This window comes from Colias croceus, chromosome 4, assembly GCF_905220415.1.
Source record: "Colias croceus chromosome 4, ilColCroc2.1".
NCBI classification, from domain to species: Eukaryota; Metazoa; Arthropoda; class Insecta; order Lepidoptera; family Pieridae; genus Colias; species Colias croceus.
The window spans coordinates 1,310,286-1,333,154 of record NC_059540.1 but is presented as its reverse complement, the minus strand read 5'-3'; the positions used below and the strand labels follow the sequence as shown (position 1 = coordinate 1,333,154).

Here is a 22,869-nt window from a genome sequence, read left to right as displayed (position 1 = left end):
CTAAGCCATTTTTAAAGATAAAAAAAAAGACGTGTGGCACTCGGGGACTGCCGCGGTAAAGTTATTGCGGAGTGGGGAGCGTGAGGTTTTTTCGTTACGGAATTTCTCGATTCGGTCCCCGCGCTCAAGGCCCGCGATAGAAGCTATGCAATAGCTATAAAGTAAAAACACAGTTTTTTTTCATAATTATTTATTTTGAATAAAAATCTAAAACGTTCGTCCGACTCATTATGCAGACACATAGAGAATCCAAAAACAACAAGATCGATAAAAGCACACAAACAACAATCCAATTTATTGTATTTTATTTATAAATGTTGCATATATGTATATCGTTAGTATCGTATGATTGGTTGCTCTAACATATATTCTTCCATATGCTCTGCCTTGCTCCATCGGGAATACGTTTGGTAAAGCATTGGGGAGGATTGTCAAATTTCTGATTTGAAAATTAGTATTCTGAAATAAAGTAAAATTAAAAGTCAAACATTTTATTTAGTATGAAACATAAAAATAATAAGAATAAGATACAACGGTAACCGCTCATATGCTTCAGAAAAAAAAATTGACCCCTTGCTTTGTTCCGTGCATCCACAGTTGCAATAACACGATCGCAAATCTTGTTTCGTGCAACTGTGGTTGCAAAGCGACTTTCTTATTTCAATTGATTATAAACCTTATTTCATACTCTCAGAGTCTAATTTTTACGTATTTAAACCAAAGACAACTAATTGATTCATCTATTTCTACCCAATACTACCAACCTTTCAAACAGAATTTTGAGAATATCTTAGTTTGTATCTTACGTGTCTTACAAGGGAATGTTAAAATGTGCCGTAAATGTTGTATTTTATCGATTTCTACTCGTGTTTACTTACCAAATCATTCTCTAATATGTGTTTTATTGTCATAAAGTTATATTTAAGTGACCGTTGTAATAAATATGTAATAAAGACGACTTTAAAAGTTAGTAGACTTTAGACGATTTCATAACTTTTAGGTATGTGGTAATCATATATTGTTAAAAATAACACAGATTTGTATAGTATTATTTCAATAGCAATCGATTACAATCAATATATTTGAAGTACTCCTCTCGCGGAAGTCATAAATTAAGTTTTAATAGGGGTGGGTCGAACGCGCGGCGCACGTTCCAGAGCACTAGCAAAGTAGGCTACCTTTATTTTTTTCGGAAGCAATTTAGCGTATTTCATTTTTGCAACTGTGGTTGCACAAAGCATATGAGCGGGTAAAAGAATACGCGGATTTTAAAATCAGACAAAAATGCTCATAAAATAAAAACTACAGGGCCTATCGCATCAAACAAAAAAAGAATCACGTAATCGGTTATACAGGATGTCCCACTATTGTGATACTAAGCGCGAAGGGATTTTTAGTATTGCATAGGTTCTTATACCAAAAGGCAAAAGTGGGACACCCTGTATAAGAGTATCTATTTATTTTATTTTACAGATAAGAATTATTGGTAACTTACGGGTGGCATTGGACATTTCATTTGATTTCCAAATGTAAAGAATGGAGATGAGAATAAATCACACAACTTGAACTTCAATTCGATAAACGATGGTCTATATTCATTGTGAAGAAATTCTTCAATGATGACGGTCGCCTGAAATTATTATAGTCACATGAAGGTACAACAATTATAGGTGCCTATACTCAAAGTATAGAGTATATATTTCATTTACTATTAGTGCGTAGCTATATTACTGGCTCTGTGGTGCGTAGGTGTTATAAAAAATATTTATTGCTTATTACTTTGATAGCTTTACCCAAAGCAATCAAAGAAGGAATCTGATTCGATTCTAGATTCGACCTCACGTCCAAGCTCAAGAGGAACTTTATCAAAGGAAGTTCTTCGTTCATTCATTCATTCTTGACTTGGATTGTGACTTACCGATAGGTTATTGTCCAACGTGCGCAAAGCTGTACCATATACATTGAGGGTTGGTTTCCCTTTCCGGGAATATCTCCTTACGGTCGCTGTCAGATTCGTAGTGTACACATTATCATTATATGGAACTTCAACCCTTTCAATCGAAACCAGGAATGCCTGGAAAAACCTGGGTTGTCTATATTTTTTGAGAAAAGTAGTAAGGAGGTACCAACCTACTGTGATTTCTTTGTATAGGATAAGATATATAGGTAGGTTCCTCATTCTGTCTTGAATCGGCGGGTGGAGGTCAACCTCGCCATGCAATTGCAAAAATGACAGCACACGCTTTTCTTGGGGCGAGCCCCTTCCACACTGAACCGAGCTGCTTCGACGCAACATTTGCTTCACGAGGCTGCTCTCTGTATGGGCCTACCTGGCGCTTAACATCTATTCAAGAGCGGATGAGGAACCGAGTTCACTAATATGGGGAAATTGTACCTACACGTCATCTGATCTAACATTATAAAAAGAAAACATTTGTGTTTTTTTTTAATGCTCCACACAACACCTTTTGGACCGAACCAAATCATCGTTTACCAGTAAAAAAGCGACATTATTTCTTAGTGACTTAGCTTTTATAGAGCTAATAAATTTACTTATTTATCTTTTATTTATTCTTCGTTCTATACAGATTGAGGCAATATAGAAAATAAAAAAGTTGGTGCAAAAGATATTGTTTATACAACTTCTAACTTACATGAATTACGTCGAATAGAAAAACAACGATGCAAAGGTTTACAATCATAGCTTTAAACATGTTAGTCGGCTAGATTACACAAATCTAAGTAAATTGAATAAAATGCAAAATTTAAAAATGTAAACTAATTTCCGTTAATATTTAAATGTTCTAAATTTTAACGGAAATTAGTTTTGTGAATGCATTAGAATTTAGATTATCTCATTTGCATCAGTATACACAGGGTGGAATTTAAAAATATAAATTTAAAAAAAAAAATTATAAAATTCATCTAATAACTTAGGGCGTATTCAGAAAGAAAGCTTGAAACTTATAAGCGCTTATCGGCGCTTGTCAGCGCTGGTAACCTGCGCAGGAAAATATATGAACATGCGCCTATAAGCGCTGATCGGCGCCGACAAGTTCCGACAAGCTTCAACAATGCTGGTGGCTGCCATATAAAATTTGTTTTGGTCTGCTTCAACCTGCTTCCTTTGTGTACAACGAACCAGCATTGACAAGCGCCGATAAGCGCTTACAAGTTTCAAGCTTTCTTTCTGAATACGCCCTTTTGAGAGAGAAGTATAGCAATGGTGCAATGTCATATCGGTCGTATTCACCACTATTCACACAGATAAAAAATCTAGTTATATTAGTAGTAAATTGTACTCTAACTCTGTCGTAGCTTTCATCAGAATAAAACTACATACTTAATTCCTAGCTTTTAAAGCTAGTAAATTAACTTACATAAATAATTACTCCTAATAAAAATTAAACCACGCAAAGGTCCATAACCAATCATGGCTTAAAAAACGTTGCAAAATTAAAAATTCGTATTTTATTATATAAACACGATACTGTATTAACCTGTGGTATTAAACACGAAATTTAAATTGACAAAGAATAGTGATTATCTTTAAATAAGTTATTATCTCTAATCTAAAAAAATGATATAAATGTTAACTTTAACGGAAAAATGAAAATTTTACAAAATTTTAACGGAAATCAGTTTTGCGAATATATTATTATCTCATTTGAATCACTATATGTATACTTAGTTGTTGTACTTATATAGTATACACTGAATGTGATTTTGTAATTTCACCTGGAGTGAATGTTCTCATAATAGTAACTTGACAAAATGGAATCTAGAAACAGAGTATAGGTAGGAATAGAACATAGGTATTTAAATGTTTTGTTACAGACATCGCTGTATGTGCAGAGATACATATTTATTGTCAATTTTTATATTTAGGTATATGAAAGAAAATATTGGTCACAATAAATAGATTAGGTACAATATAAATTATTTACTATGTAATACAACCGAAGACGTTATGGTATGTATATATATTACTTAATGGACGGGACGGGCTTGTCTCTATTGAGATATTTCAAAAGATAAACATAAGGTAAGCGAAAAGAGGGTGCAGACTACAGACGTGCTCAAAAAGATTTTTTTGTTATATTCATAATATTATAAATTTTAAACATAAATGTATTATGTACTTACTTAACTATATACATTTACTAGTGCTTCGCCTTCACCCGGATAGACGTTTTTGAAAAAATGTTTTATGCCTAAAGTCTTAGCTAAACTATGGAACATATTTTATAGGTTTTTCATCTTCCATCCTACTCGTAGTACCTCGACCAGTCGACTCGACGCGTAAGGTCCCGATTGATGTATTTGCTGAGAATTGAAAATATTATTGGAACGAAGTTCCTTATCGCGCGTTGTGAAAGGGGGCTAGACGGAAAAAATCCTTACGAAAAGTTGTCACGACACTTTTTGTTAGAGTTTTAAAGCCGTGCGGCGTGCGCGTGGTTCTCTGTCTGTCTATCTCTTACTTATCACTTCGTTCCATCCGGATGTCCCTTGACATCGCTCAAGTTTTTTTCGCGCGATTCAGGACAAAATGTTACAACTACAGTTACAGCTACAACAGTTATTAAAAATATCTTTGGTGCTGCCTTTTATAAAAGCTGACAACACATTAGCAATTATTACCTACCTCTACAAGATTAACCACCTTTGAGCTCCTGGGCCCGGAATGATTTTTAAGAGAGACTGATTCTATTCTATGAGACTATAAATTATTATTTACAACTTGCTAAGATTTATAAAAGATATACAGGTAAAAATAAAAGACGATAGAAAAGCAATGAAGACGTTTATTACAATTTATTTACAAATTTAGTATATAAGTAGCTTTTTACAATAGGATGCTTGGTTTCCGTGATAAAAAATAAGACGTAAACTCTGCCCTGTTCCATCGGGAAGATATTTGGCAAAGTATTCGTGCTTATGCTTATGTTTGTAAGGCTGTAGAATTTCTGAAACGGAAAAAAAAAACGGAATTTAAACTTATTTCAACCTCGTTACTGTTACTGCTCTTCGTAAAATATTATAGATATATCATTTTCCTTGTCGTTGTAGGTATAATATTATGATAGTGACGAACATTAAAGTGGTGTTATCCTAAGTACCTTTGTATTATTTTTCTAAGGCTATAGTTTATTCTTTACAGAGACAAGGCGAGAGCCAATTCACCAAAGGGGGACGGGAAATATTGAGATCAAATCAGCATGTGCAAGAACCAGAAAGTTGAATTGTATGAAATCCGCCAATCCACACTTGCTTATCTTCCTATACAGAGTGGAAATTTTTTAATAGGTACTCGAGGAAATGTATCTGCTTGAAATACTGGAGATAGCAAATTTTGTTCCAGGGCCCATAGACCACCCTGTATAAGGTTCATGGATTCAAATTAGCATACTTTGTCTCTGCAGTGGAAATAAATGGGTTACAATCATTATAATTGTAATAGAAATAGTAAATTTAATTGATATCTAATTTAGATAGATAGATATATAATTTAAGAATTGATTACTTACGGGTCGTAATGGACATTCCAAGCCATAGTTTTTCTTTAAATCTAATAATGGAGAGTCGAATAAATCACAAAGCTTAAACTGAAACCTGACAAATGATGGTCTATATTCATTGTGAAGGTATTCCTCGATTACCATTGCAATCTAAAAATAAAGTGATTTTATTATGTAGGTACTTAACTACATAATATTATTACGTTATATTACTAAATAATAATACATTAATGAGTTTAATATAATCATTACTTTTTAAGCTATTGCATAGCTTCTATCGCGGGCCTTGAGCGCGGGGACCGAATCCAGAAATTCCGTAACGAAAAAACCTCACGCTCCCCACTCCGACGGGCTCGGAGGTGTGGCTTGAAGGCATAGCATGCAATAGCTTTACCGCGGCAGTCCCCGAGTGCCACACGTCTTTTTATTACTACCTTTCTATTTTTTAAGTAACATAATTATGATTAAAGATAAGTCTAGACCATAGCAACAACAGCTCACTGAACTAGGCAATAGAACCTGATTATTAATAATTGACGTCCTTAATCTTAAGTGTAACCAAGATAATATTGTTAGAAAATTATTGAACATATTTATTTCTGTATCAATTTTTATAACTATAATATGTTGAATAATATGTATTTACCTAGTATTTAAGCAAGTTAAGTTTGTTTTATATAATAAAATTTTGTATCGCTGTCGTATTGGTCATCCTGTAACGGCAAATGATGTTTTTAAATAAATAAATAAATAAATATTTCGGGACAATTTTCACACACGGCACGATCTGATCCCCTATTAAGCTTTCGCTTGTGTTATGGAAACCAAATGGCTGATAAACATACTTAAATAATTTTAAATAAATACTTATATTTAAGTAGATAAATAAATAATATAAATACTATACTAGTAGTATAACTTACCGATACATTCTTATCCCACGCCTTTTCAATGTAACCATATATATTTAGAACTGGGTTACTTTTCCTGGAGTACCTTCTCACTGTCGTCGACGCATTCTTAACGTATTCCTGGTCATAATACGTAATTTCAACCCTTTCCATATAAAGGTCGAATGTCTAGAAAATGAGCAGTATCTTATCTATATTAATATTATAAAGCTGAAGAGTTTGTTTGTATGTTTGAACGCGCTAATCTCGGGAACTACTGGTCCGATTTGAAAAATTTTTTCGGTGTTAGATAGCCTATTTACCGAGAAAGGTTATATCACGCTACGACCGACAAGAGTGTAGCCACGGGGGTGAAACCGCGCGGAGCAGCTAGTTAAATATATACATACGTAATGCAAAAGTGTGATGTGCTTTTCTTTCATGAAACAAATTACTTACATTTCCCAACGTGTAGAATCAACAAAGCTAAAAACAGTGTAATATTTATGGCTATTATAATATATAATAAAATACCGGACAATTTCAAGGAACTACCAGTAAATCTTTTCAAAAATAAACTGACGAACTGGTTAATGGTAAAACAATTTTATGACATTGAAGAATTTATGACTTTGAAGTAGTGTAAACTGAATTGTGTGTGATAAGTGAAGTGTGTAGTGATATAATCGTGTAAATCGTAGTGCGTTCGCGTAATTGTGAAAATTGAATTGTGTGTACATTTAAGTAATTAAACTAATCAACTTTCTTTTTTAATATTTGCACACCCAATCAATGGGTAGAATGTATTAGCCACATAATATTGTACCTAATGAAAACATCTATAATTTGTAACTACATTCTTGCAAATAAATATAATTTGAATTTGAATTTACCTCGGTGAAATATCTCATTCTAATAGTACAAATAGGTTGGATTAATTAGATACGATTAGTATTTTTACATTATTAGAGAATAATTTTGACCATACTCTCTTATACATATTACATAATCTCTTCTCTTGCACACTCTATTAGGGGTAGGTATAGATGTCGAGATCTAAGAATTAATTTTTCATGTCATTACTATTTATATAGTATTTACTACAACAACATAGAAATCTCACTGGGTATAGTTCTCTCAATGGCTCACAAATCACAATTACAACCAAATCCAGCTCTCTTGGCCTCTGTGATGGTTACACCCTCAGAAGTCAGAGACAATACATAAGACAATTCCTATATATTGTATTAGTAAATACAATATATAGGATATTATTATTCCTATATATTGTATTTATATTAGTAAATACAATATATAGGAATTGTTTTGAAAAGAAATTGAACTTAATAGAAATAAAACTACATCATGTTTAAAACCTAATTTGTAACAAGGCAAGCCCACATAGGAGACCTTTTTCGCCTCCTCATCGCCTCAAAATGAGGATTATCCGACAATCCTCATTTTGTCGGATAATCCTCATTTTAGACTAGCTGTCTGCTGTGCTCCGCGTTTTGACCCGCAGTGCTCCGCTCCTGTTGGTCTTAGCGAGAATAAATCTATTATTTAGCCTATAGCCTTCCTCGCTGAATGGGCTATCTTACACCGAATTTTTTTTTCAAATCGGACGTAGGATCGTCGGATCGGAGTAGTTCCCGAGATTAGTGCGTTCAAACAAACAAACTCTTCAGCTTTATAATATTAGTATGGATTTAAACTCAAATAAATTGACTTACATTGATTTTTACAAATAAAAATGCAAGCACACCAAGGTTTAAAATTATAACTTTATACATGTCGGTCGGCTATGTAATTCTAAATCGTTTTAATTTATTTTAAAGAGCATGTATCAACATTCATTCACGAAATAAGTATATAATAATACATAATGAGGATAACAACATAGGCGTACTCAATTTCAGTGGAAATTAGTTATGTAATTTGCTCTAATTTTATTTTTTTACAAAAAATCTATTTGATCTATTTGATTTTATTTTTTTACAAAAAAAACTACTTATTTGATTTTAATCTGATACTATATGAATTTCGTACACCATGGAATAATTTAAATTCTAATTAATAAAACCGGCCAAGTGCGAGTCGGACTTGCGCACCGAGGACTCCGAACAAATTTATTTTTTTTCCTTTTTACCAAATTCATGGTTCTGTGTTCATGAGGAGGTAGGTTTTTATTCCCTTGCGAAAGGTGTAATTTGCGAAAATTTGCAGCATAAACGGCTGTATCTTTTAGGACGTTGACTTATAACTTTGATTTTTTTCACAGCTGTAAGGGACCGTAAACTTGAGTATTCAATATAAATTTCAGCATAATACCTTCACGCGTTCCTGAGAAAAGGTTCTTGACAGACGATAAATGAGTTTAATAAATATTTTTTTTAAATCACCAAATTACAAACTAAAAGCGAAACAAAAATTAAATTTTTTCTAGAGCATTTACTTTTCATTATTTGAAAATCTGGTTATGTTTATAATCAGTTAGTCTACGGAACCCTAAACTAGTAGTAACTAGCAGACAATACTTGTCTATTTACTATTATTATTTATATTTTGGCGTTTCGAAATTATTGAGTTGGCAAATTGCGGCCGAAGGGATCGAGATGGAATTAAATACATTTTATTTCTTTTTATTAGCTTGTGTTTCACTAATAGCAATTTATGACGTTATTAATGTAAGTAATCTGTAATATATACATATATTAATGTATAAGATACTAGCGGTCCGCCCTGGCTTCGCCCGTTCACGTTTTCTCTCAAGAACCATCTCCGTACTTCACGGAATACTAGCTATCTAAGTATAAAAAAATAACGAAATCGGTTAAGCCGTTCTCGAGTTTTGCGCTTACAAACACATTTGGAAATTCATTTTTATTATATAGGTACATAATAAAATAATGAGAACTGATAGGGAAATATATTTTATTTAAGTTCTAACTACAAATCTCTATAATATTTAGGCCGAATGTGTGAAGTTACAACGAGGAGTTTGAAATAAAAAATATGGTTTCTTTTACATAGGTAATTTTAATTACAGGGATATGAAATGATTATACAAAAAGCGGAAATAATTAAATATGATGAAAAATACTTAAGGAACCCGACATTGCAAGTGATGCAATACTCTAGGAGACGCAAACCTGTGTTGAATATTGGTGCTATTACAATGCATTTATGGGATAATAATGTTACGGTGGGTTAACAATGACCATATCTATTTATATAAATCAGCTATCATTCCGTGGCTTTGCCTGGGTAAAACTTGAAAAACAAATGATATATTTATACTGTTTTCGAGAGCCATACTAATCAATTGTAACAGAATGAAGAAGTCGGTGAAGAGGGTCATTAAGTTTGATGTCTGTTAAAAAATTTTAGGCTTTAAAGTGATTTTTCTTGTGTTCAAATGTTAAGTTGGTTAAAGCCAAGTTAAAGCACTCTTTCCCTCGATGACAATGAACAAAAATGAATTGTAAATTGACATCAACTAAGTAATATGTACTTATTAGCATTACAACCATATTTACTAAAATAAAAGAAGAAAAAATAATTTCTTTTGAATTGCAGATTGATATGATTTACGAAGAATTCATAAAAAACGAGTACAAGCCGTCGTTTGTTGGTCTTCGTTTCAAATTTTGCGATTTTATAGAGTCACCGTATTTTAATATAAAGAAAACGTATGGATACGTGTGCCCAATGCAACCGGTAAGGTTTATAACATTTTCATTATATTGCTCGACCAAAAAATAACTTGTATAAATATGAAAAATATATGTACATGTACAAGGTGGAGCTTCAGGCCGGTTGCAGAGCTTCACCGACCATCAGTGCGTTCGTCAGTCGCGCTTGTCATATTATGTATGGAAATTCATAAAACCGCTAGACCGACCATACGCACGCGTATTTCCATACATATAACAAGCGCGACTGACGTACGCACTGATGGTTGGTGAAGCTCTGCAACCGGCCTCAGCCTTCACCCTATGTTTGTATGAAACCGACTCCTTTAGACTCGCTTTTAACTTGACCACCACTTTATAAACGGACAGAATTAATTTAAACTTTTTACATAAATCAAGGATCGGTGACAATACTACATAATAATTTTAAAGTTCAAGCACGTTCAAGCGTGTTTTTTGTTTTTTTTTTTACTGCAGGTACCTATTAATTATTTAGTCCCTTCAGAGTAAGATTCTTATTACGTAATCTCTTATTTTACAGGGAGAAGTGCGATTAACAAATATGACGGTGAACTCGGAACATTTTCCCAATGTATTCCCCTATATTAAAGGACGAGTGATTGTCTCTATTAACGTGAAAGCTGTTAATGTGACCATGATCACCTCACATTTCTACGTTATTTTTAAGGAGAAATAAAAATACATTTTGTAGTTTTAAATGTTTTATGAAAAACCCATTACAATAGTTTTATTGTTATGCGATATTTGAAGCCTACTTAGCCTAATACATCTATAAAAAAAATTGTAATTTTTCTCCTGTAATCCAAAAAGTTATTAGATATTACAATAATATTCACTGCTTTTTCCCATTACATATTCGTACTAAGTACAAAAAAAAAAGATAGTTTAATGATAGTGAAAAAGTTTCTATAAAGTTTATGTGATAATAACTTTTACGATAATATTCTCGGAAAAACGAATCAGCGAAATAATGACGAACGCCTTCATCATTTTATTCTCGTATAAATATGTTTTGGCGCCATACCTACGTATGACTATTGACATTATGATTGAAATCATTGCTTTTAAATATAAATAAATACTTGCGTAAAATCAAACACAATAAGATATTTCGATAATTAATATTAATTTAAATAATTGTAAGTATTGTTGTATATCAATTACCCAAGCTGGTCTCTTAGATAATTCAGAAAATATTTCTTTCCAAATTTTTATATTTAGGTTAGGTACATTATGAATTTACTTTGTATTTACTATTTACACAATATAATGTCGTTTTATATTTTGTGTAAACAGAGAACACTAGTTTCTCATTACTTTGAATAGGTAAATAGTATGGTAATAGCTGTTAGTCCTTTTTTATTCAATCTATGTTCTTATAGTTATATGTATTAAATCGTCAATTTTATAAAATACTTCCGCAATAGGTATAACAATCAAAAAGTCTATTATAATATTATAGTGCGGCGGTTATTTTTATTTTCTACCTACGTAATTATATCGTTTTATTTTAAAATAGATCATAATAACTTTAAATTCTTGAATCATTAATTTCGTGTTATAATAGGTTCGTATTCACACTTCGCATTTGCGAAAGACATTTAATTAAATAATATTCAACTCAATATCAATATTTCATCAAAATCGCTTTAGCAATAAGCTATGCAAACACTATGCAAGTGTAACACGGACAACAAACAACTCTTTTGCTTATTTTTGCTGCAAGAGATGATGTTGTTTGATGTTGATTTCTTGTTTTTGAGTAAGATAGTAGGTATTTAATTCAAATTCAATAAAGCCTTCTCTGGTAACTTCTTTCAGATAAAATACTTAAAAATAATCGGCATCACAAAATCAGTTGTCATTTTTGAGTCTTCATTATTATTTATCAATCGTAAATCGTAATATTTATTTTTTCATTTATAAATATTTCCTTTTCTTTTTAGTTATGTTCAAATATTAATTTTTATTTCGTATAAAATGTCGTTTCGGGTACACCAATTTGTGAATACTTCTCGGTTAATATTAAGGACAAATCATATTGCGGTATATTTGTTTTATATTTTACTAGCTGTGCCCCGCGGTTTCACCCGCGTGGCTCCACTCCTGTTGGTCTTAGCCTGATTTTATATAACCTTCCTCGATAAATGCGGTCTATCTAACACCGAAATAATTTTTCAAATCGGGCCAGTAGTTCCCGAGATTAGTGCGTTCAAACAAACAAACTCTTCAGCTTTATAATATTAGCATAGATTAGTATAGAATATAACGTTCATTCCTGTAACAATTTTTTGGTAATTTTAAATTCTTTAGTCCAATAATTTACTTAAAATCCTACTTTAGTGCTTTGTTTGTATGCAACACCCTAAATTCTATAAATTAATAGCATATCTGATTGATATTTAATAATAAATTTTTATTATATCAGAGTTGTAGACGAATCAATGAACCAAAGAGTTACTCTTCGTATTCGAAGTCGGAGACTTTTCTAAGTGGTACAAATGCGAACTTTCTGGAAGCTCAATACTTGGAATGGTCGAAATCTAAGGGATCTGTGGATTCGGTAAGGAAATTTTCACCTCAAGTCATGAAGCTGCTAGTGCTTTTCTTTCTATAGAAGAGAAACATCCATTGAAGAAAGTCGTTGTATCAATATTGTAAACGTAAGAGAGATCAATATTGTAAACAGAGACAAACAAAAAAACGACGTGTGGCACTCGGGGACTGCCGCGGTAAAGCTATTGCAAGCTATGCCTTCAAGCCACACCTCCGCCCGTCGGAGTGGGGAGCGTGAGGTTTTTTCGTTACGAAATTTCTCGATTCGGTTCGGAGAAGCTATGCAATAGCTTAAAAAAAAGTTAGGAGTAACATATGGAATTTTCTACTAACTATTATCTAACTACTAGGTACCGATTTAGTGGGTAGGTAGATAACTAAACAATGAATTTATAATCAGTGATAAATAAAGAGCTATTTTGCATTTTAAAAAAGTAAAATTCAGATCCTTAAACTTATATAGCGAGATAACATCTAAAATGTTGCAAAAAAATAAAAATATATGAATCATGTAACTAACTGAATATATTAAACATAAATAAATTTTTGTCTTAATTTTTCAGTCGTGGGACGGCCTCTACGAAAGCGTAAATAGTCCTAAATTACAGATAGACGAGTTTCAGGATGATTTCAGTCCCAAAAGTACCAGTTAGTATGATTTTGAATTATAGATAATGCTTCAAAATCTAGATATTGTATTAAAATCGAAACCATAGCTATACTAACGAACTTTATTAAAACAAATGGTTTTCGGAAACAAAACTTTATGGCAAGAAAAGTTTCGGAAGTAGGTATTTTTTGACTAATTGTATAGCAAAGATAAACAACAACATTATCAACATTAAGCTCAAAGTCTGCATTCATCTCTTATTCACAACACAAAATATTTCACATGACCATTAATGAGGAATAGAAATCTTGAAAATAATGTATCTCTCACTTCAGAACCGAAACCATCGAAAGAAACAGATAAAGCTATAAGACATAACATTAAACTCCACTTGGCTGTTCAGAATCTTATAAGAAGTTATCAGGTAAGAACTGCGTTATACAGCTACAAGGTAACGACGGATTTGATATCAATGGTACAGATACAGTTTTCCAAAGTGATGTACTTTACCAAAAGCTTATCGAAACTGTATAAGAAAAGGCATCAATATAATTACTTATAATCTTAAAAATTCCTGTATTTCTCAAATTCAGGAACCACTCACCATCATCATCATCTTGAAATTAAAGACTTTTATTGGATTTATTCATCATATTATTAACTAGCTTCCGCCCGCGACTCCGTCCGCGCGGATGTCGGTCTTCGCGTGGATGGTTATTTCTCCATTTTGAGTACATCTGTCAATAACATCTTATAAATATCTATTGGACCCAATTCCCAAATACGGCTAGGCCTATAATAATACGCAACGTGTGTTCGCGGTTCTACGGAACAACGTCTATGGATAAAGCTGAAAAATTAAGATTAATTTTTTTCTACGTATTTTTCCAGGATATCCTATTTTACGCCCAGGATAATAAGGTATAATTATACCAAGTTTCATCGAAATCGAACCGCTAGTTTTCACGTGATGCCTTCACATACAGACAGACAGACAGACAGACAGACAGACAGACAGACAGACAAAAATTTTTATAATCACATATTTGGGTTTGGTATCGATCCAGTAACACCCCCTGCTATTTGTTTTTTCAATATTTTCAATGTACAGAATTGACCCTTCTACAGATTTATTATATTATGTATAGATAATCAGAAAATAAATACAAAAACTTTACAGCGAGCATAGTCATGGGGAGACTCGGTTTAAATATAATATATAAATCGCGATTAAAATCTGTTAAAAACGTCTTTAATTTCTAAATGTATCTTAAGTAAAATCAAACAGGAGAAAATACTATCATCATATTCATTAGATGGGTAAAAGTTAGTTATAATGATGATGGTGATGACGATTATGACGATGAAGATTATAACATTGACAATTATGATGATTATAATGATGATGAACATTATTTAAAATAATAGGCGCGCGGTCACCTACTCTCAAAAACAGACCCGCTCGGGCTCACAATGGGCGCGCGATGGGTGCTCAACATGCAAAGTGCACCGCTTGACCTCATGGGAGTTAACTGCAAGATCATTGCGAGGGAATTGGGCACTATACTGGGTAATACTTTTACTATTGTGGCAGAATTTTCTTTCTCCTTTAGCATAGGCCATAGGTAGCCTGCAAGAGTGCTCATGCAAAGTGTACCGATTGACTTGATGGGAGTTAACTGCAAAATCATTGCGAGGGAACTGAGCACTATATTGGGAAATACTTTGTACTGTTGATGTAACCGAAGGTTTTTCTTTATCCTTTAGTTTGGGTAGGCTGGAATAGATGACGAGTGATAGTAAGGTCATCTTCAGCACTGTATTAAATTATTTTGTACTAGTAATTGCACTTTTAATTGATGTGGTTAAATAATTAATAATTCTGTTGCTATTTCACCATATTTCGGTGAATTTTGTTTCTATTTCACACGGTACTTATTGGTCAATTCTGCTGTTAGTTCACAAGATTTGGGTAAAGTTTACAATGATTTATTTTTTTTGTAAAGTTGTCGTTCTTATAATAGATGCGCACTGAAATATTCACATGAATCATTTTACAGGAGAAGAACACATGGATATGGAATTCGAATTACCTCCTCGGACATTTATCGGAGGCAAGGACGTTGCTTTAACTTTAAGGTGAATTTAGATTCTTATGTTACTTTACAATATTATGAAACTAGCTTCCCACCCGTGGTTTCGCCCGCGTTTTCAAAGAAAAACCCGCATAGTTCCCGTTCCCGTGGGATTTCCGGGATAAAACCTATCCTATGTGTTAATACAAGTTACCCTCTATATGTGTGCTAAATTTCATTGTAATAGATTCAGTAGTATTTGCGTGAAAGACTAACAAACATGCACATACACATCCAATATCCATCCTCACAAACTTTCGCATTTATAAAATTAGTAGGATAGGATAGCATAGGATAAAATATAAATGGACACAGACTTAAATATTTTAGATTCTTTTAGTTTCAAAGTAAAATTAAGAAAAACTTTATCTGAAAGTAAATGGTCTCATTGAAATCATCACCACCATCGCCATCATCGATGATGATGATTATAATGATGATGATAATAACTTCCTCAGGGAAATAATAAATCGCTTGGAACGAGTATACTGTTCTTCGATAGGCGTCGAGTACATGCACCTGTACAGTCCAGACGCGTTACAGTTCATAAGAGAACGTATGGAGTTACCCGGTGCTTTGGATAAAACGATCGAAGAGAAACGGCTGATTATGAGAAGACTGACTAAGGCCGTTTTGTTAGTATCTTTGTTCACGTACGGTCGTACAAGTTATAAGAGCTAGCGCGCAAGAGCAACTTTTGTCTCCGCAACTATTTTGTCTCTCCCATCAACTCTATGGGCTAGTAAGAAAGTGCGCGCACGTAGCGACGCAACTCCCATAGAGTTGATGGGAGAGACTAAATAGTTGCGGAGACAAAAGTTGCTCTTGCGCGCTAGCTCTAAGGCGTGGATTGAAAAGTATAGAGTCGTGTGTGGTGTGTGATTTCATGTGACGTGTGTGATGTGTGATGTCGACTGTGAATGTGATTTCGTATGTTTTTTTCGAACAGTAACTGAAGAAAAAAAATTATTCATATTTAATATTTTGTTCAATTCCAAGTAACATTTTTACCAGCTTAGAGAAATACTTCGCAACAAAATGGCCAGCGGAAAAGCGGTTCGGTCTAGAAGGTGGCGAGAGCATGATCGTGATGCTTGAAGAAATTGTTGACACAAGCACTGAGCTTGGTGTAGAATCTATTGTTATGGCTATGCAGCACAGAGGTATTATAATAATTAACAATTGTGTAGGTGATGGTAGTAGCTCAATAGTTGATTAAAACTTCAAAATTAAAATCCAAATTGTTTATAGAGAACCTAAAAGTTAAAATACATTGAAATAAGCTGACATTCAAAAAGCTTGAGAGAGCTACGGACGTGTTTACGGACTTTATTATACCAGTAGCTAGAAATAACAGGCATTAGACATCTGCGGATTATTGTTTCAGGTCGTCTCAATATGTTAGTAAATGTATGTCGCAAACAATTGACGGACATTTTTGCTCAATTCAAACCAATGGAACCTAAAGAACCTGTGCGTATTAAATCTACAATTACTTCCAAATAATTGTTTTTAACCAAATAAGGAATTGATTTATACAAATGGTTTAGGGTTCTGGAGACATTAAATACCATTTGGGGACATACATACATCGCTTTATCCGGAAAACCAATAAATATATAAAGGTGTCTATGAGTTGCAACCCTTCTCACTTGGAGGTCGTATCTCCTGTGGTAATTGGGAAGACGAAGGCTGAACAGTTTTTTAAGGGCGATAATAATGGTGATAAAGTAAGTACCTATTGTACGAAAAAATTTAATTCATGAATATGTATTTCGAAATCTATTAATTTTGACAATATGCCACTTCTTATAGATCTGCTACGATTGCGTAATGCGTAATTAGTTCTTCTTAGCGATCTTGAATTGTCTGGAAAATTTCTAGAAATTGACTGATATGCTAGATATCGACTAGTAGATACTTCCATATTACAAAGGGACCACCCACCACTCCTATTATTTTACCCAATAGCATATTGACATCATCATCGTTCCCTTATTGTCAGTGAGGTCATTCATTAACTAATCAACTTAAATGACAAGCAAAAATGAAATTTTTAATCTACTTAAGACTTGAGGAAAACGGTAGAAAAATATAGTCATCCAGCTCCAATAGTTGGAAAAACTTGATTTAAAAAAACTAATGTTATCCAGTTATAATAGTTGACAACTGGGATTTAGAAGGATTCTTCCTGCAGGTAATGGCCATAGTAATGCATGGTGACGCTGCCTTCTGTGGCCAAGGTGTGGTCTACGAGACCATGCATCTATCTGAACTACCAGCCTTTACTACCCATGGGTCTATACACATTGTGTGCAATAACCAGATCGGGTACACCACGGACCCGAGGTTCGCTAGGAGCTCTCCTTATTGCTCTGGTGTGTCTTAATTGTATTGCTTTTGTTTTAGAATTTGTCGCATTTTGGTACGATTTAAATTAATCTTCTATGTTATATTTCATATAAACTAATATAACTTTGTTCTGCTGATGGCTAGTTTTCTTACTGATGCACCATGTCAGAAAATGATCATATCTGTGTAATTTTTTAGTGAATAAAACTTAGCATGCCTTATAAGAACTTTGTATTTTTACATATTGCGCAGTCACATAAATCTTCTGCCCTGATTTTCCAACACGTATAGTACCTAACACGCTACTTATACCACAAACAGACGTAGCCAAGTGCGTGAACGCACCAGTCCTCCATGTGAACGGCGACGACCCAGAAGCCGTGGCCCACGTGGCGCGTCTCGCGATCGAGTACCGCTGCCGCTTCAAGCGCGACGTGGTGCTCGACCTCGTGTGCTACCGCCGCTTCGGGCACAGCGAGGAAGACGAGCCCATGTTCACGCAGCCCTTCATGTACAAGAAGATCCGCTCCATGCGCACGAGTGAGCTCTGCCTCATTAAAATGCCATGGTGACGTCGTTGTGTAGCCAAGCAGTTTATATGAACACCCAATACAATCCAAATCGGCGACGGTGCCAAACCGCTACATATTATGTATTTTTTTTTTGTATATGGATGCGTACTTACTTAGCTCACGCACCTAACTCAATTGGCGGTTTAGTTATGTCATCAAATTGGATATTTTCGATATTGACTGGCTGAATTCGTTGCGTGGGACGTTGCCATAGCGTATTAGTGAAGCAGTTATTGTAATATGAACCAAATTTCTATCTCTATTGCCTTTTTCTGTAGTTTCATAATATGTAGGTATGTTTTTTTCTAAATAGTATTTCTTCTTAGTTTATCAGTTCCTTTTTCCATGGTCCAATTTGTAAAAAAATATTCTTCCTATAAAGTACTAAGTAACTAATCTATTATAATAAAGTAAAAGTACATTTTTCACATTTTTTGAAATGATGCAGATTATGTTGTTAAATAAATTTCGGAACACGTCCGTTTTACAGTTGATCAAATATACGGAGATAAGTTGAAAGCAGAGGGAGTGGTCACTGACGCAGATATTAAGGGCTGGGAGAAGGAATATATGGACACTTTGAACAAGCACTTCGAACTAGCCAAAAAAGTCACCAAATTGAGCATCATGGACTGGATTGATACACCCTGGACTGGGTTCTTTGAAGCTAGAGACCCGAAAAAGGTACCTAGATACCTTCCTACAATCAATTCCAATACATTCCTATGAATTTAACTTCATAACAGTTACTAAAGTGTATATTTTTAGGAGTTTTGGTGACTTTAATTTTAATGGTTCATTTATATCATTACTTTTAGATTGAAGACACTGGCATATCTGAAACAACAATATCGACGATATCAAAACACTTCTGCAAACCGCCAGAGCCGTGGGCATTTGAAGTACACAAGGGAATAAACAGAATACTACAGAACAGGGAAAAAATGGTAGTAAACAAGAACCAAATAATTCTGTTGCCTGTGAAATTCCAATAAAATCAAATTGCTTTAATATTTTTGTATCTAAGGTAAAAGAAGGTATAGCCGATTGGGCCATGGGAGAAGCTTTGGCTTATGGTGCGTTATTGAGGGACAAAATACACATCAGATTTACTGGCGAAGACGTTGAGAGAGGAACTATGGCTCATAGGTTTTCTCCTTTCTTCTTATCCTTCTTCCTGTTTTCTCAGAAGACTTTAGGTTTCCTTATTCGAATCTCACTATTCTAGCGATGAGCTGTGATTTTTTTACTTATTTTGATAAGCATTGTTATTCGGAATATGTAATCAGACAAATTTAACATGTTCAATAACTCACAACATCTCTTAAATAAGACATTACCTATTCCTAGACCCATTTCACCAAGTGTTATTTAAAACACATCAATAATTTTTACAATCATTATTTCAAATTATTATCTCACTAGCATTATCAAAAACCACACACCATTCCAGGCACCACGTATACCATCACCAGGGTGTAGATGGTGCTACACATCGTGTTCTCGATACACTGTATCCGGACCAGTCGCACTATAGTTTGCATAATAGCTCGTTATCGGAGTTTGGTTAGTCGTGGAAACTTGGTAGTTAGTACTTAGTTATTTTGTAGATTTTTCTTTTTTTTTTTTTTTGTTTTGTATAATTAAATAATGTATTATGCATTTTCAGGTATCCTGGGTTTCGAAGTAGGCTATTCCTACTCAAGTCCTCACTTACTGACCATCTGGGAGGCCCAGTACGGAGACTTTGCTGACACAGCACAACCAGTGTTTGATACGTTTATAGTGAATGGGGAGAGCAAGTGGGTTTGTCAGTCGGGGATCGTGGTGCAATTACCTCATGGTATTGATGGGGCTGTGAGTTTTTTCTGATCGTATAGTAGAAAGAAAGATAAAAGTGGGATTAGAGCTGATGATATTTCGTAGTTTATTGTGGTATTGGATAAGAGGGGATGTAGTGGGGTGGCAAAATGTAAAGGGCCAATAAATTTGGAATTATAGGAAAATGGACATTGAAGGAATTTTGGTAACTGTCGTGTCTGAAAAGTTTCATACATATAGTATCTATACTACATAATAAATAATTTACTACTAGAGATTACATTCTTGACAATAGAATGGATCTATTTTTCACAATAATATGAAAATAGAGCGAATTACCTTGCAAAAAAATTAAACGTGAATTTCATTGTTATCCTAAGGGTCCAGAACATTCATCAGGGCGAGTGGAGCGTTATCTTCAGCAGGCCGATGACGATGAGGACAATATTCCAGATCTTGATGATAAGGAAATGGCGTGTTAGTTTATTTCTAGAATATAATAAAGAAAACCTTCTACACCTTGAAATCGTTGTTGTTGTATAATCTGAAGAAATTCTACTTTTTCCCCTTTTAGTTATAAAGCAATACCATTATTATTGTTATTTAATTTTTTTTTTCATAAATTAAAATAATACTGATTGCTTTGATTGAGATATTGTAAAGATACAAAAATAAACTCCTTTTCGGTTAATTTTAATTAGGCAATTAACTAATAAATTTTCACATATACACTAGTGAAGCAACTAAGAGCAGCGAACTGGATAGTAGCGAACGTGACGTCACCGGCCAACTATTTCCACCTGATTCGGCGGCAGATCGCGTTGCCGTTCCGCAAACCTGTTATATTGATGACGCCTAAAGTGGGGCTCAAACATCCCTTCTACAGATCACCGTTTAAAGACTTCTTGCCTGGAACTACTTTTCAGAGGTTTGATTTCATTAGTGCCATTTTCATTAACATCAATATCATCACCTTCACCATCATCTTAATTATAAGCGTGAACGTCACACACTGCCTCATCTATAAAATATTTTTCTGGTAGATGTCAAATATAACTTAAGTTTGTTTCTTTCAGATCACGCTAATTTACTACGAAATTTTTTCCACAAATTGGATCATTAAATTTATATTTACGAAAATTGTTTATTTTACTTTTACACACTAGTTACTACAATAATTTCCAGGGTAATAAGCGACACCGGACCAGCCAGTAAGAACCCGAAAAATGTGAAAAAGCTTATATTCTGTTCCGGAAAAGTTGCCATTATAATAACAGACTTGCTGAAAGAGAAGAAGTTAGAAGAGAAGATAGCCGTGTGTCGTATAGAGCAATTGTACCCGTTTCCTTACGATCTGGTGCTGAAAGAATTCTGTAAATACGATAAAGCCAATGTGTTCTTCTGCCAGGAGGAGCATAAGAACCAGGGACCTTGGCTCTTTGCTAAAGTGCGTTTGGAGAATTTGTTTGGGAAGAAGATTGGGTAAGCGATTTTAGTCGATATGTTTGATGCATTCCGTAGGTGTGAGATTTGTTTTTTTTTTGTGAGTGACAATGTCTACGTGAAAATAGTAGATGGCGTGTTTGAAGTTGGTTTTTTTTTTTCATTAAATCCCTTCATTCTTTTTCAACCCGCGCGAACATAAGTTTAGTTAACACTAAAAGACCGTGAAAAATTTATCAATTTCAATAACGAAAAACTTTTCAATATTGTTTTGTACATAGCAAATCTTCAATTATATTTATTTGAACTCATTCAATATTTTCCATTGCAGTTGTATTTCCCGACCATCGAGTCCCGCTTCAGCGACTGGCATCAAGTGGATGCACGCCAAGGAACTGACAGACCTCAAGAACAAAATTATAGAACTGTAAATTGTTTGTGTTCTCGTTGTTGTTTATTAAATATTTATGTACCCTTTTTATTTTGTTGTTTTTTATTTACACATCAAACCTTTAAAATATTTGACTTAATACATATTTTGGAACTTAAGTAGAAATGTCAATCCATAATAATACTATAAATGCGAAAGTAACTTTGTCTGTCTGTCTGATACTAAATCACGCCTAAACTACTGAACCAATTTGCATGAAATTTGGTATGGAGATATTTTGATACCCGAGAAAGGACATAGGCTACCTTTTATTGCGAAATATGTACCACGGGCGAAGCCGGGGCGGCCCTTAGTAACTAATAAATAGGTAATTATTATTATTAAGCCTGTAGGTGCAAATTATCTCTTAATACTTATATTAAACAAATCAAGATCATTGATAAAAAACGTAATAATGCTGTTGCGATACAATCGTTACCCCATTACGCATTGGGTCACTATTTATTTATCTATTTTGGCAGTCATAATGACTGTGCAATTATGAAAACAATATACGAAATCAGTGATACCTTCGTAGAATAAGATGCTAGGTATAACAAAATACCAAGAATGAGTAATTTAATTTTTCTTAGAAATATCTAAATGAAAAATTACCCATTCTGATAATAATTAGAAGCTGTACTGTGAGGGCATTTAAAATTTAAATATTTAGATTAATTGAACAAATATAATTCATAAGGTACAGAATAGTAGGTAAGGATGTTTTAGTTACTGAACGCAAACGAAATTTTAGACAAATTTTGTTTGAAATTTGTTGTTAAATGTTAAATATTCGCATTAGTAAATGAAATAAAACAGATA

General features: G+C 33.7%; 2 protein-coding genes across 2 annotated transcripts; one reads left to right on the top strand and one right to left on the bottom strand.

Annotated features, from left to right (window-relative positions):
* Positions 1–4,790: 4,790 nt before the first annotated feature.
* LOC123690946 lies at positions 4,791–6,860 on the bottom strand. The gene is made up of 4 exons (XM_045635108.1): positions 6,823–6,860; positions 6,446–6,601; positions 5,532–5,672; positions 4,791–4,970 (listed from the first exon to the last, which is right to left on the bottom strand). The coding sequence occupies exons 1-4, from the start codon at positions 6,853–6,855 to the stop codon at positions 4,812–4,814; spliced, it is 489 nt and encodes a 162-aa protein (XP_045491064.1). The 5' UTR covers positions 6,856–6,860; the 3' UTR covers positions 4,791–4,811.
* A 5,218-nt stretch (positions 6,861–12,078) lies between these two features.
* Positions 12,079–22,098, top strand: LOC123691157 (2-oxoglutarate dehydrogenase, mitochondrial-like). The gene is made up of 21 exons (XM_045635418.1): positions 12,079–12,174; positions 12,557–12,691; positions 13,248–13,332; positions 13,630–13,718; positions 14,723–14,864; positions 15,355–15,433; positions 15,888–16,064; positions 16,444–16,592; positions 16,817–16,902; positions 16,980–17,159; positions 17,627–17,807; positions 18,103–18,321; positions 18,844–19,037; positions 19,172–19,300; positions 19,381–19,502; positions 19,807–19,919; positions 20,023–20,210; positions 20,555–20,651; positions 20,910–21,102; positions 21,360–21,656; positions 21,949–22,098. Exons 1-21 carry the CDS (start codon positions 12,109–12,111, stop codon positions 22,046–22,048), a joined length of 3,021 nt encoding a protein of 1,006 aa, XP_045491374.1. The 5' UTR covers positions 12,079–12,108; the 3' UTR covers positions 22,049–22,098.
* The last annotated feature ends 771 nt before the right edge of the window (positions 22,099–22,869 follow it).